General features: G+C 38.5%; 1 protein-coding gene across 3 annotated transcripts in view; it reads right to left on the reverse strand.

The window, feature by feature from the left end:
• The window catches only part of Wls (Wnt ligand secretion mediator), a 131,597-nt gene that overhangs the window by 17,379 nt on the left and 97,768 nt on the right, over positions 1-16,450 (reverse strand). For all 3 annotated transcript variants that reach the window (XM_060392412.1, XM_060392410.1, XM_060392413.1), the window contains 4 exons: positions 10,377-10,474; positions 9,961-10,024; positions 8,015-8,158; positions 5,196-5,279 (listed from right to left, as the gene is read on the reverse strand). In XM_060392412.1, coding sequence (XP_060248395.1) covers positions 5,196-5,279; positions 8,015-8,158; positions 9,961-10,024; positions 10,377-10,474 — 390 coding nt within the window. The remainder of the gene's footprint in view (positions 1-5,195; positions 5,280-8,014; positions 8,159-9,960; positions 10,025-10,376; positions 10,475-16,450) is intronic.

A 16,450-nucleotide genomic window follows, 5' to 3' on the forward strand; every position in this document is an offset into this window, starting at 1 on the left:
TGCTTTACAAGGCTTAGGTACCCTTAGGGAGGCCTGAAGGAACACATATCTTCTATAGCATAAACAGGAGCCAAGTTCAACCTTTATTAAGAGTTAGATACAGCTTGCCCTTTTTCAACTTAAAAGTGGCTCCAAGATAAAATTTGTATAAACCAGTTTCATTAAGCTGTCAAAGGAACACATACCTAGTACCTTCTTTTATCCACATTTAAAATTTTCCTATAGCAAGCAGAAGTGTTCAAAATTGTTTCATTGATCTCAATGCTTGAACAAATTATTAGTCACTCAGCACAAGAGCTTTGTAGCAGTTTTTAGTGTAACCCATGTATCTTCAAAACACTCTGAAAACAATTACCAAGTCATTATCTCAAACAGAAGCAATTTCTGAACATCCCCGGCAAAAAATAGAAAGTAAATGGAAGTTTCCTAATTACCTTTATGAATGGCTTACCTAAAATGACATTTCATAAATAAGTACAATATATTGTTACTGTCAGTCACACAATTTTTAGAAATTATATATTACTTATTTTAGGTCATGTGTCAGCATTCAAGCTTTTATGATTTCTTAGCAACGTTTCCAAATGCCACTCTAACATTAATATATAAATTGTGCCCAATTTATAAAAACTACACCATGTGGAACATAGACTGATGTTCAATGAATATGATGGTAGGGGAAAAAAGTTTTTAGAGTTCCAGAAATCTACTCTTCAGGTCTAGTCCAGTTAATAGGGAGGCTGGACTCATTAAGACATAAGAAAAACTGAACAAGGCAGCTTTTCTGTTCTGTTAAGGCAATGGACTATCAACTAAGGAAGGGACATGTAAGAGGTTGCATTTTGCAAGCTAAGCTGAGAAAATTAATAATTGCTATTTTTAATTTAATTGAAATTTAATTTAATATAATTGGAATTTTTTTTTCAATTTCTATGAAGATTTGCATTTGATTTGTTTGCTTGTTTGTTTTTCTGAGACAGAGTTTCTTCACTGTCCTGGACTCACTTTGTAGACCAGTCTGGTCTCAAACTCACAGAGATCTGCCAACCTGTGATACCACACCTGGCTGCATTAGAATTTTTAATTTTAAGATTATAATATACAAAAAATATCGTAATATACTTATTTCTCCCTTCCCTTTTTCTTCTTCCAAACTTTATGTACTGCCTCACACCCACTTTCTTTCAAATTCACAGCCTCTTTTTCATTTAAATATATATGTGTACTTATAAATAAATGAATAAATACAATCACCTTGGCCTTATAATCAATGTTACTTGTATGTATGTGCTTTCTGGGCTGACTATTTGGTATCAGGTAACCAATTGGTATGCGCTTCCCTCAGAAGTCTATTTCTTTTGCTCCCAGCATTCCTTAGTTGCCTGTAGTTTCTTGTCTAAGCCTGTAGTTTCTTGTCTAAAGCATCTGTCAATAAAGAACTGATTGCCCAATTAGATGGCAGAAGGACAGGAAGTGGAAGGCAGTACTTTCTACTAGGGAGACAGAAACTCTGGGAAGGGAAGAGAGAAGAGTGCTGGGTGAAGCAAGGTGGACAGGTTAACTTAGGTGAGACAGCTGAGGATCTCCCCAGCTAAGGCCTAAATTTTGAAAAATTAAAAGGTCTTAGCATCTTTACTTTTATGGTTTGAAGGCTACCCCAGGACTTAGGCTTTTTCCTTCACTAGGAGATATAGCCTGTCATCCACATACCTCTGCAGCAAAATGTGGCGAAATCCTTTTACTCTCAGTAGTTTTAACAGCCAGCATCCCACTGTTAAATAAGATTTCCAAACTCCCAACACAGGCTTTCTTACAAGAAACATTCACTTACATCTGTGTTAGACACAGAATGAAGTGATTACACACAAAAACAGAACTTGGGAACATACTCTGTGAGAGTTTATTACATGTATATTGACCTGCATTTTATCAGACCGCTGGAGGCTCCTTAACTCACTGTATTTCTTTCCTTCACTGTACTTCTGTTCCTTGCCAACACTCTGCTATACCTTTTCTTCATTGCCATGACTCAGATCATTAAAATAGCAGGCATTAAATATTGAAACACAGCCTCAGTTACAAAGCTTCAAGGTCATTCTAACAGCTTCCTATGTGCCTTTTATTCCTGGCCTCAGAGCTTCAATATCCTGGCAAGATTCCCCACATATATTTCATGGGGCTTAAATGGAAGCTCTCCCAACAAATATAATGGAAGTTTTAAAAAACATACCTTTTACCTAAGGTTGAGCTACATTTCAAAAAGTTACCCAAGAGATTTTCTTTAAGGTAAGCTCATTGCTCTGACATTGCACAGTGAAATTAGAAAAGAAATCCTCTGATGACTATACTAACAGTACCCAGGACACAGTTGTGCAGGAAAAATGTTTTAGGTATCTATAAATAAACCTTTTTTAAACCTTTTATTACAGCAGGAAGAATGTGTTGTACTAATGGAATTCAAAGACATTATACCTCCTCAGAGTTGAAGTCCACCCATTTGACTATTGCAGCTAATATAAAAAGCAAGTTGAAGCCCAATACTGGAACAACAGTGAATTAATCTTTATCTCAAAAAAGAAAAAGACTGCAAATTTTGTGGTAAGACAGTTTCCATCAGTTTAAAATGTGCAACAGTTAAACACGTACAAGATTAAATTCTAGCAAGGTACAGTCATCTTTTTAGGAATTAATTTAGTTTTTATTAATTACAGCCTATTCACTCTGTATCACAACTGTAGCCCACTCCCTCGTCCCCTCCCAATTCCACCCTCCCTCTCTCTTATTCACCCATGCCCCTCCCCCAGTCCACTGATAGGGGATGACCGCCTCCTCTTCCATCTAACCCTAGCCTGTCAGGTTTCATCAGGACTGTCGGCATTGTCTTCCTCTGTGGCCTGGTAAGGCTGCACCCCATCAGAGGGAGGTGGTCAAAGAGCAGGCCACTGAGTTCATGTCAGAGACAGTCCCTGTTCCCATTACTAGGGAACCAACTTGAAGAATGAGCTGCCATGGACTACATCTGTGCAAGGGTTCTAGGTTATCTCCATGAATGATCCTTAGTTGGAGTATCAGTCTTGGTACTGTCATCTTAGGAATTAGCCCCTCTAGAATTCAGGTAAAAAGAGTTCTGCAGAGTTTAAGTCAGTGGAGAAGGCAGTGGTACAAAAGTGGGTATGGGAAGACAAAGGCAGGCCTCAAGAATGGAAGTACCTTTCTCTTTCATGTTCCTGAGAACATGACCATTTTACTGGATACTCCATGTCTGAATGAGGGTTTTCTATTCTCATAGCTAGGGAATTCAGTAGGCTGTGTAAGAACAGCATATTGCTAAGGGGTTGGAGAAACTGGGAAACACAGTGGTCACTTGAGGAAATTATCCAAAGGTTGAGTCAAGCCTAACCCAAACCCTCTGCTTGAATATGGGTGTTTGAGCCTTTACTGAATTAAAGATTCATTCAGGAACCACAGAGATGGCTCAGCTGATAGGAGGTGTTTGTCAACGAAACTGGTAATTTGAGTTTTATCCATGGGATCCACATGGTAGAAGGAAAAAATTGACTCCTGTGGTACATGTGATACACAGACATACACCGACACATGCACAGGTACACACAAACACACAGATGGGTAATAAATTTTTTTGAAACACTAATTCAATATTGGCAACAGCTCTGCTCCATTTAGAGTGAAGCAAACTTTTTGATATAAATACACTCCTACTACAAGTCAAAGAAGATAGGGTAAACATTGTAAAACCCATGTTGGTATGTTATTTTATTTATTACTATATGTAGTTAACCTTGAACATAGCCAGAAACACAATACATCCCAGTGAGAATAGCCAACCTAGCACTAGAGGTTCATTACTTGTTCCCCTGTATGGAATTAAAGAGGCCTTACCTGGGTAGGGGAAAAAAAAGTATCCCTATTTTTATTACTTTCTAATTGAAGTTGTTACTTTAGTTATGAATGTCCAAAACAAATCTTGGTATTAGCACTACTCATGAAATCATATTTGTATACCAATTAAGTGCTGAGGACATGTTTATAGTAAGTCTGAGTTATCTGTAATGTGTGTGTATATATATATATACACACACACACACACACATGTATATGATATATGTATACATACATGATTCCTTTTGAAATCTAAAATATTTTATTTTACTTATTTAGAAGCATTCTAAAAGGAACCATAGCTTCATTAGATTGCCAAAAGAATCCATACAGAGTTGAGGAACTAAAGAGAAATATGCTGGCAGATGAATGGATGAATCACTATTCTCCTAAGGTTCTATCTGAATGCTGCTCTATGCTGCCAAAGATAGCAATGGTAGAAACTCAGCAAAAGATCCAGAATGATTGAGTTCTAATCTCCAACTTGTATACATTTTGGTCAGTTACTAATGTAGTTGTTCATGCTTATGACACACAAGAGACTCTACTAAATACTTGCCAATATTCCTTCCATATATGGCACATTGTACAGTTCAAAAAGATTAAACCCAAGAAATATTAAATAACTCATTAAATTACTACATTTCTGGGAAACAGAGTATATGGAAACACCCAGAAGCCATGGAGTCAATATTTTTGCAAATATGAATTAGAGTTCCTACACTACTTACTTCAGAAGAACTTTGTAAAATCCGACTGGCTAATATGTACATAAATAAACCAGATTTTAGATGACATTTTTAATTTTCAAAGTAAGTAATCAATATTCAAAAATTATAATTATTAATGAGATATTAAAGTACATCAAAACTCTTGAGTTTTAGAAATAGTCAAGTATAAAGCTAAGTTTCTGCCGATGGGACTTTTGAGTTATGTCCATATTTAGATGGCAGTATAATTAACACAGAGAATGGCCTAAAGGCCTGTTAAAGGATCTTTGTTAATGCTAAGTAAGGATGTAAAACCAAATTACCACATGCTTGTCAGTTTTTTCCACAGGGCTTGAAACTTTTACTCTCTTAAGTGAAATGTCCCTTTAATATGTCTACAGAGGGGGGAAGCCAGCTTGTGGAAAGTCCCATGAAAGAGTAGTCTGAAACAAACAAGGCTTATGTAGCTAAACAAAATAAGACCCTCTACTTTTGTCCTCAGTAGCTCTGCAAAATGTCCTTTGCTATAGGTGGGAACCACTCCAGGGATAGTCTCTTGAGAAGGCATAGGTCGGATCCACTCACCTGACTAACAATGAAGAAGATAACAGTCATGGCAGCACAAGCCAAGGTGATAAGCATGAGGAACTTGAACCGGAAAATCAGACCCTATTAATAAAGACAGAAAAGGTGGTTTAATATATTCTCATTGTCTCATTTTCTCAATCTCTCTCTCTCCACATGTGTATATATGTTTTTATAAATCTGCAACACCAAATCTCTAAGAATGATAGTAGAATAATTTCACAATTAACACCCTTTCTGCAGAGGTAAATGTAAGTCAGAAAATTCTTGAGCAAAACATTTTTTATGTTCTTATCTCTCACTAAACAGTGATTCTGGAGTCTAGGAAATTACATTTATAACATGTCATGAGGCTGCCAAATTCCCTGATAAACAGGTTATCCACAAAGGTTTAAAGTTACCAAATGCAAGATTTCCACAGTTGTAATAAAATTCGTCTCCGCTTTGGGGGGTGCATATTAATACAAGTAAAATCAATTTGGTTGAATTTTTTCATTTGTCATTCCAGCTCTGAAAATATAGACAAACCTGAGAAAGTACTTTTGGTTTCCAAAATATCAGGATTTAAGGAATAACCTAATCAGTAATGATTAGGTTATCTTCTGTGCAGATTGGCTATGCAGAACCCTATGATTTCAGTTTCTCTCTTTTCTTTTATAACAATCCATTTAAATAATGAATCTAATCAATGTCATCTGCATTAGAGACTGGAGGAGGCAAGGTGTTTCTCTTGAATAAGGAATATAACCTACAAGCATATTGTTGAACTCTACATGAGCACCTGCTGACTATTTTAGAGAGGATGAACTACTAAGAGTATGAGAAGTATGGGTCAAAAAGATTGCTCAGAGGATAAAGGTATTTGCCACACACACACCTTAGCAACTTGAATTTAATCTGTTGAATCCCTGTAAAAACCAAAGTGAAGAACTGAATCTACACCATTATCCTTTGACCTGTATGCTTGTGCTGTGACATGAACACACACACAAAAAATAAAAATTAGTTATTTTGATTTTTTAAAAAGCCTGTTAAGCAGATCATCTGGGCTGAAATCTGCAAAAGTTAGGGGGGAAGTCATACCCCAAGCTAAGCTCCAATTCTACATATACCAGTATCCCATCCAGTAAGCACCTAGGTCTCATCAAAAGTTGCTCTGAAAGAACCCATTGCACAGGTTTCTATCTTACTATTATGAGATGAAGTAGAAGTTTCTGATTTCTTGGAAGAAACAGTTGTGTTATGGTGATGTTTTGCTGACAGCTGTCTTGTGAGAGGCCATGTGATGTTTTGCTGCGAGCTGTCCTCTTCTAGGTGTGTGACTTTGGCCAGTTGAAAATATGTGTGGGTGGACTTTGAGGAAAGGAGATATATGGAAGCCCATGGACAGTGAGAGAAAACTTTTTGGATCAATATCACTTTGTTGGTCATTGTTCTTTGACACTCACTTTGTAAAGAGAAACGTTCCAGAGAACTTCTTGGGACAATCCAAATGAGTCTTTCAGCTTTTGGTGATTCATTCAGATTCAGTGGAGTCTTACTGTTTCTGCTGGCTTTGCTGATTTATGTTGCTGTTTGGTGTTGGCATTTGGACTGGACTGCTGTTATCTGGACAAGAGTGGACTCACACTAAGGAATTACTTATAAAAAGGTCTACAGCCCATATGTTTTTGTGCAAAAATAAATGAATGGCAATATATTTTAAAAAATCTTATTATGTACTTCTGTGTGAAAAAGTCTGTATATTTCCCTTAAATATGCATTATTTTATGTGTGAGTTTTTTACAGAATTAATTTGAAATGTACAAGCCCTGGATTTGCTACAGAGTAAGAAGTTATTTTAATTTATTATTATTTTTTAATTTTGAAAATTCTGCAGAAATCAGAACTCCTACCATACTTTGAAAAGGGGTAGTGGGAGAGGAGCAGGGAAGGCTTGTTTGGCATGCCTGTATGTATATTTCAGAGCATTTTTTTATGTAAAAGCCGTACATTTCTCAGAAGTTCTGATTTTTTGTTTCCTTTTTTCTTCAAGCATTTTGCCGTGAACTTCTTTTATATATAGCAAACAACTGGGAAGAAAAAAATATGTGATGTTCATTTAAGAACTACAGCACAGTGCTGATTGAATGCACTAAAGACTTTGATTAAAAAAATGATAAAGGCTTCCATTTTAATTGACATTCATATATACCTTGTGGATAAGAGCTATAGAGAAATAAATTATTGAATTACTGAAAAAAAGAGGTCTACAACCTCCTTTTCCTAATAATCTTCTTTCTTCCCTATAGCTGGTCAGTGGGTTAGAAGGGAAGTAGAAGTGTTTAAAAACCCTAAATAAAGTAGATTTGTTGAAAATTTTAAGCCTACAATGAGAACACATTTATACCTTAGAAAACCCCAGTAAATAGTTGTTTGGATGCTTTTTTATTTGCCCAAGGACCCTATATGAGAAGTCCATTTTATTATTATTATTATTATTATTATTATTTGTCTGAGAGAGAGAGAGAGAGAGAGAGAGAGAAAGAATATGAAAAAATGAGAAATAAGAATGTAAGAATTTGAACACACACATGTCACAGTGAGTTGTAGAGGTCAGAGAACAATTTTCAAGAGTCAGTTTTCTCCTACAGTGAGTTCCAGAGAATAAACTCAGGTTGTCAGGCTTGTGTGGCAAGCACCTTTACTGACTAGATCATTTCTATGGCCCCTTAATGTGTATTTGAGACTAAAATTTCTAACTTTCAGAGCTGTATGTTTATACACCCAGCTGGAGATTATGAGCATTAGCTCTAGAAGAAGCCAAGAGAGCTTCTTACCTCATAGTGCAGCCTCCGGACTTTGCTCATGGCTGGGAGACTAGACTGCTTCCCACTGATGTTTCGAAATACCTGAAATACCATGAAGCACAGAAACAGGAAGTAGAGGCAGAGACAGATACCTGCCACAATGATAAAAGCCATCTGCAAGTATACAGTGAAGGAAAGGGCAAGTTCACCAAGGGCATGTCTAAGAGGGCACAGCACTCTTCCCAGCTGTGTTGGTGACATTCATCTTTGTCTCCAAGTGTTCAAGAGGTTTCGATGAAAGCACTACTATTAAAACCTGGTATTCTGATGCCACCGATTGGGGTTTTCTGACAAACAATTTCATAGAAGGGAATATTCAAACTTTTCTAAGTCAAGAAAAAGAAAAAAACCTGCAGTCTATTTTTACAAAAGCAGTGGGTCCCTTTTAGAGCTAGTAAATCAGAACCTGTCTTCCAAGTGTATTTTGAGGAGACTCAAATGTATCATAAATTGAAACACACTAGTAAAGGTTACAAAATGGGAAGCTGTTTTAAAATCACTGAAAAGTTTAAAGATACTTCAGTTCCACCCAACATATACCTTAATCAGACTTCCTAGAACCAGGAAACACATGTAAACATGTTTAGAAACCGTTGTTCTGTGTTTGGACTTTTCTAAGAACAAAACTGAGTTACCCTGGAGGAGGTATAAATGGGTCAGGTTCTGTAGAAAATGTAAGGTTTCCTGGCAAGGGAAGAAGGACACAGAGTGAGGGTAAGGATTGTGAATGCAGATAGTACACTCACTGAGGAAATACTGAGGCATGCCACTAGAGCCCAATATTTTCTAATATTTTGACAGGTGTGACCTCTACATCCATTTTCATTAAGTAGTATATTTAATGAAATTCCTTTTTCTTTTCTATGACCAACAGTATGTACATGTAATAAAGAGAAGACAGTTATTTGCTGCAAGACTTAAAATTTCATTTGCTTCTCTTGTCCTTCATATTATGTGTAAAATGAAAGGGTTGAACTAAAGATTGTAATTGTTCTTCTTATACAGTTACCTTTGTGAATGGTGGGGAGTAGAGGAAGTTCAAGTCTTTCAACTTAAAGGTACTGATAGTATGTATTTTTTTGCTCAAAAAATTCTTCAACATTAAGAAACTGATATAAGCATTACCACCTGACAAAGTATGTTCATGAGTACATGTCAAGGCATTGGCTATTAAGGAAGAGCACAACACCAGGGTACTCCCTCACTCCAGAGAAGAAGTTTTATTTTTTCTCTCTCTTAGAATATTAAACATGGTATTTGGAATATTAGTTTTTAATATTAGCATCCTTAGAGAGATAAGTTAGGACTCAGTTTTTTCTTCACAGGAGTGATGCAGATAGTGATTATGTAGACCAACCAGAAGTCTCAGCACTGCTCAAGAACTAATTACATTAGTCTCATTCCCATAGAGCCTCAGGAATTAAAGATGGTTATCCAGTGAAGCCACTTTCAAAGATTTACACACAGGATTGGTTTTCCCATATAAGTCCTGCATACAAGTGACCTCAGAGCCCAGCTTTCCCAGTGATAAATTTGGTCCCAAACTTTCTACAGCAGAAGTCTCCCATGCAGGTGACTTCTGTTATAGTTCTTCCACAGGAATCAGAAGGTTCAAGAAGATGCTTCTGGATCTTATAGACTAGATTGTTTAGGGTATACTTAAGACCAGAAACTTTAAACTAAATCTAAAACCCCAGCCACAGGGAAATCCTGCAAGCTCCCCACTTTGGCTCTTTTCACAGCCTGAAAACATAGTAATTCTCATTATTTATCTCCAATTGTTACTATTGGTCTCAAGGTCAAAGCCCTGGCTGACTTCATAACAGAAAGCATCAGCTGAGCTACAGAAAATGATCATGGAAACTAGGCAGATAGGGAAAGAAAAATGAAATCTCGAATCTATCAAGGAAGGATACAGCCAGTTCTGTTCCAACATCTGTAGTCCAGATACTGTAGAAAGGATTTGTAAGTTGTACTCCTCTGTAAAATAAAAACAAAGATGAAAGACATAACACAAAGGCAGAACAGAGCTTTCCTCAGCATTGCAACAATGGAGTATGGTTTGGGTGTGAGTGTGCTATATTTAGAAAATAAACTTCAGAGAGCATAAGGGGATGTAGAGTTTTAGACTATGAGGAGCCCAAGCACATTGCATGTATAAAGGACTGAGCTTCTGACTTAGTCCCAGGCTTCATCTGAGCATATTAACCTCTCTAATATTTCATTCCATGGACCCCAACCACAATTCTTCATTTCAAAACCCCTCCTAGTAAGATGGAAGTGGACACAGAAAGGCCCATTTCATATTATAGTGACTCTAATACCTGCTCACCTCTCACACATGTCAAATATGAAGAGGCAGAAAGAGCCAACAGCAATTGGTCCAACTTGCTTCCAATACCCTGCAATGTGATTTCGTTCATGTTGATCCTTTAAAAAAAATTGAGGAAAAAGGAGAGCAAAGAAATTCCATAGGTGATCCAGCTTATCACGTATTGTATGCTGGATAAACCACAGCATTAGAAACAAAAGAGAGAAAACTCACTGTTTATGGCAGCTAAAGGAGAACATTCATTACAAGTCTATTCAATGAGGCTGTCAATAAGAATGAATGCTGCACTGAGAGATAACAGAGAATAGTCTTAGGGTAATTTCTGTCCCATAAAATAAATTGTTGTTTAGCTAATAACTTTTGTAAAACAATTGCAGGGAATAAAAACATTAAGTCAGTCTTATCTTCATCATCACAAGGCACAATTTTCCACCCCCATCACTTGCTTTCCAGACAGTCAGTGTCTTAGGATACAGCACAGTTTAGCCTGAAACTTAAAATCCTCCTGCTTAAGCTTCTTAAATTTTCCACCAGTCCAGCATGAAGTATTTCTTTTGATGGACAGTGAAAAAATGCACATATATGAAATATCTCAGCCTCCAGGCAGAGATGGTGGCCTATATCATCTTATTCTGGACAATCACCCTGGTTAGGGCCCTGCTATCCTTATCTCATTTCCAAGGAATCTCTGCTAGAGGAGCTTTCATGTTACAAGAGCCCTTAGGTGGAAATTATCTGTGGGTAATTTCTCCTCTTCTTACTGTTCTCCTGCATGGGGAACTGGCTTTGGTTTTAATGATCAGGTCATAATGGAACTTAAAAATAGCCCTGTACTAGCATGATGGCTCATGGTTCAAAGCAGTTGCAATCAAGCCTAACAATATAAATTCAGCCCCTGGGAACCACATGGTAGAAGGAGAGAACTCCAGAAGGAGAGGACCCCTGACTTCTTACACATACACACACACACACACACACACACACACACACACACAAATAGATTCAATTTAAATAAGAAATTTAAACACACACACGCATGTGCACACACGTGCGACCACACACAAATAAACAGATAATTAAGTAAATGCAATTTAAATAAGAAATTAAAAATCCTTCTCAATCCAAGATGGCAGCACCAAGAGCATACTATGCCTGACAAGCAGGACAGCAATGACTGCACAATGACCAACAGAACTGAGAACCCTAAAACACCAGCAACTGTGTGTCCAGTTGAGAGGAAACCCCATGGTGTAGGTAGCAATCAGGCCCAATCTCAGGTCACCCAGTTAAAGCCTGAAAAAGTTCCCAGATGTGGCCCAGAAGGCACTTGGTTGCCACCTCAGAGCCACACACCAGTGTGCTCTGATAACCATCCCAGACAGGACTGTGCACCCCACAACACCAGAGACTTGGTTTTTCAATGGAGAGGAAAACCCCACAGTGAAGGAAGCAATCAGGCTGACCAGCCTTAGGTCATCCAGACAATGCCCAGAAAAGGTCCTTGGTTCTGGCAGGCACTCAGTTGCTACTCTAGAAACACATGCATGCATGCCTGAATCACCCTCCCAGACAAAACTGTGAGCCCCAAACACCAGAGACTTGGTTTCCCTGTTGGGAGTAAACCCCATGGTGAAGGAAACATCAGGGCCAACCTCAGGACACCCAGCCATCCTGGAAAAGTTCCCGGGTTCCTGCAGGTGTTCAGTCATCAGCTCAGAGCCACTCACCTATGTCTGCATGCTTTACTCACCATTCCAGACTGAATTGTAGACCCCAAAACACCACAGATTGGGCCTTCCTGCCACCGTGGGCCTTCCCACAGTGAGGGAAACATCAGATCTGACATCAGGACACACAGCTAATTCCAGGAAAAGTTCCTGAGTTCCCACAGACTTGGGGCTCTAGCTTCCAGTCACAGGCCTGTGTGCTGTATGATACACTCATCCACTTGGGTACTGGGGTATAGACTCCAAACTCAGAACTACATAAGCCTGAGTCCCACAGGATCAGCCCCCAGATGCTCCAAAGCACAACCTGTCTCCCTAGCTAAACTGACAAAATCTAGGGGTTCCCTGGTTTTTCAAGAGGGGTGGGCCAGCAAACAGTATAGAGGCAGCAGCACCTCGCTAAATTAAGAGCAAGAAACCCAGTGACAGGGCAGCTATCTCCAGGACTTCTCCTGTTGAGAGGAGAGCCTCTGGACTCCCAATGAGTCCACAGGACCATACACCTGATGAGAGCTGTGGCAATTCCTTGAGAAGCACCAGTCATTTGGTGACCATACCCAAAAAGCTGAGGAGGGCGCCTCCAGGAACAACCATCCTCCTGCCAAAATCATCCCCCCATGATTCTGGCAGGCACCAAAAACTAACAGCCACCACCTGAGACAGCCAATGGGTAGAGGACAACCAACAAAAACCAAAGCAAAATGGCATCTATAGAACCCAATTATCTAGGAGTAGGTAGCATGGACACCCTAACAGAAGTGAAATTCAAGAAGATGACATTAAATCTATGCTTACAAAGAGGATAGTGGAGGAAATGAATAAAATACATAAAGAAACAGAAGAAGAGAAAGTCAAACATATTAGAGCCATTTGGAAAGAAAGAGAGGAACATAAATTCAAACATATTATGCCATCTATAAAGAAATACAGGAAGATACAGCCAAACAGTTTATAGCCCTTAGAGAGGAAATACTTAAATCACTGAAAGAAATAAAATAAATAGAGGGTATGTACCCTGGGTGTCTTTCTGCTTCTGGGTCACCTCACTCAGGATGATCTTTTCAAGTTCCCAACCATTTACCTGCAAATTTCATGATTTCCTTGTTTTTTAATTGCTGAGTAATATTCCATTGTGTAGCTGTACCACAATTTCTGTATTGATTCCTTAACTGAGGGGCATCTGGGCTGTTTCCAGCTTCTGGATATTACAAATAAAGCTGCTACAAACATGGTGGAGTAGATGTCCTTGTTGTATACTTGAGCGTCTTCTAGATATATGCCTAGCAAGTAATATACCTGGATCTTTAGGAAGCGCTATTCCTAATTGTCTGAGAAAGTCCCAGATTGATTTCCAAAGTGGTTAAAAAGGTTACATTCCCACCAGCAGTGAAGGAGGGTTCCCCTTTCTCCACATCCTCTTCAGCATGTGTTGTCTTTTGAGTTATTCATCTTAGCCATTCTGATGGGTGTAAGGTAAAATCTCAGGGTTGTTTTGATTTGCATTTCCCTAATGACTAAGGACATGGAGCATTTCTTTAAGTGTTTCTCTGCCATTCTATATTCCTCTATTGAGAATTCTCTGTTTAGCTCTGTACCCCATTTTTTTAATTGGATTACTTGATTTGTTGCTGTTTAATTTATTGAGTTCTTTATTAGCCCTCTGTCAGATATAAGGTTGGTGAAGATTCTTTCCCAATCTGTAGGCAGTCGTTTTGTTTTGATGACAGTGTTCTTTGCTTTACAGAAGCTTTTCAGTTTCATGAGGTCCATTTGTTGATTGTTGCTCTTAGCCACAGGGTATATACTCACTCATAAGTGGATACTAGACATATAATATAGGATAAACATACTAAAATTTGTACACCTAAAGAAGCTACTCAGAAAGGAGGACTCTGGTTAAGATGCTCAATCTCCATTCAGAAATGCAAAGAGGATGGACATTGGAGGAGGGAGAAAACAGGGAACAGGACAGGAGCCTACCACAGGGGGCCTCTGAAAGCCTCTATCCTGCAGAGTATGGAGGCAGATGTTGAGACTCATAGCCAAACTATGGGCAGAGTACAGGGAATCTTATAAAAGAAGTGGGAGATAGTAAGACTTGGAGAGGACAGGAGCTCCACAAGGACAGCAACAGATCATAAAAGACTGGCCACAGGGGTCTTTTCTGATACTGATATTCCAGCCAAGGACCACTCATGGAGATGGCCTGGAACCCCTGCACAGAGGTAGCCTATGGCAGTTCAGTATCCAAGTACTCGCCATAGTAATGGGGACAGAGACTGTCTCTGACATGAACTGATTGGCCTGCTCTTTGATCACCTCCCCCTGAGGGGGAGCAGCCTTACCAGACCACAGAAGAAGACAATGCAGCCACTCCTGAGGAGACCTGATGGACTAGGGTCAAAGAGAAGGGGAGAAGGACCTCCCTTTTCAGTGGACTAGAAGAGGGACACAGGTGGGGAAGAGGGAGGGTGAGATTGGGAGGGGAGGAAGAAGGGATCTATAGGGGAGATACAAAGTGAATAAACTGTAATTAATAAAAATAAAAATAATTATAAAAAAGAAATAGAGGGAAATTCAAATAAACAAGTGAAAGAATTGAAGGAAAATATAGACAGTTCAAGACCTGCAGATAGAAATGAAAAATTAGAGAAATCAAAAACAGAGGAAATCATGGTGAGGGAGAACTTAGGGAAGAAAACAAGAACTACAGAGGTAAGCATATTCAACACACTGCAAGAGAAGGAAGAAAGAATATCAGGGATTGAAAATACAATGGAAGAAATTGATGTATTTGTCAAAGAAAATGTTAAAAAAAAAAGAAAAAACTTAAAGCAATCCCACTGAAATCAGGGACAAGGCAAGGCTGCCCACTCTCTCCATATCTCTTCAACATAGTTCTCGGAAGTCCTTGCTAGAGCAATACGACAGTTGAAGGAGATCAAGGATATACAAATTGGAAAAGAAGAAGTCAAATTATCACTATTTGCAGATGATATGATATTATACACGAGTGACCCCAAAAACTCTACCAGGGAACTCCTACAGCTGATAAACACCTTCAGCAAAGTGGCTGGATACAAAATTAACTCAAAAACATCAGTAGCCCTCCTGTATACTAAAGACAAAAGGGCCGAGAAAGAAATTAGGGAAACAACACCCTTCACAATAGCCACAAATGACATTAAGTACCTTGGTGTAGCCCTAACCAAGCAAGTCAAAGAGTTGTATGAAAAAAATTTCAAGTCTCTGAAGAAAGAATTAGAAGAAGATATCAGAAGTTGGAAAGATCTCCATGCTCATGGCTTGGCAGGATTAACAGAGTAAAAATGGCCATCTTACCAAAAGCAATCTACAGATTCAATGTAATTCCCATCAAATAACCAACACAGTTATTTACAGAACTGGAAAGAAAAATTCTCAATTTCATATGGAATAACAAGAAACCCAGAATTGCTAAAACAATCCTCTACAATAAAAGATCTTCTGTATGTATCTCCATCCCTGATCTTAAGCTGTATTATAGAGCAACAGTAATAAAAACTGCACAGTACTGGCATAGAAACAGAATGGTGGATCAATGGAATCGAACAGAAAACTCACAAATAAACCCATACACTTATCTTTGAGAAAGATGCCAAAACCATACAATGGAGAAAAGACAGCATCTTCACCAAATGGTGCTGGTCTAACTGGATATCTACACATAGAAAAATGCAAGTAGATCCATACTTATCACCCTGCACAAAACTAAAGTCCAAGTGGATCAAAGACCTCAACATAAAACCAGACACATTAAATCGGTTAGAAGAAAAAGTGGGGAAGACACTAGAACTCATTGGTACATGAGACAACTTCCTGAACAGAACACCAACAGCACAGGCTCTAAGACCAACGATCAATAAATGGGACCTCATGAAATTAAAAAGCTTCTGTAAAGCAAAGGACACCGTCTTCAAAACAAAACGACTGCCTACAGATTGGGAAAGAATCTTCACTAACCCTATATCTGACAGAGGGCTAATATCCAGTATATATAAAGAACTAAAGAAGCTGAAAAGCAAGAAACCAAGTAATCCAATTAAAAAATGGGGAACAGAGCTAAACAGAGAATTCTCGATAGAGGAATATAAAATGGCAGAGAAACCCTTAAAGAAATGTTCAACGTCATTGCCATCAGGGAAATGCAAATCAAAACGAGACCTTACAGCCGTCAGAATAGTCAAAATCAAAACCTCAAGTGAAAATACATGCTGGAGAGGTTGTGGAGAAAGGGGAACCCTCCTCCACTGCTGGTGCGAATGTAAACTTTACAACCACTCTGGAAATCAATCTGGCACTTTCTCA

The sequence above is a fragment of the Meriones unguiculatus genome, chromosome 10 (assembly GCF_030254825.1).
Source record: "Meriones unguiculatus strain TT.TT164.6M chromosome 10, Bangor_MerUng_6.1, whole genome shotgun sequence".
Classification (NCBI taxonomy): Eukaryota; Metazoa; Chordata; class Mammalia; order Rodentia; family Muridae; genus Meriones; species Meriones unguiculatus.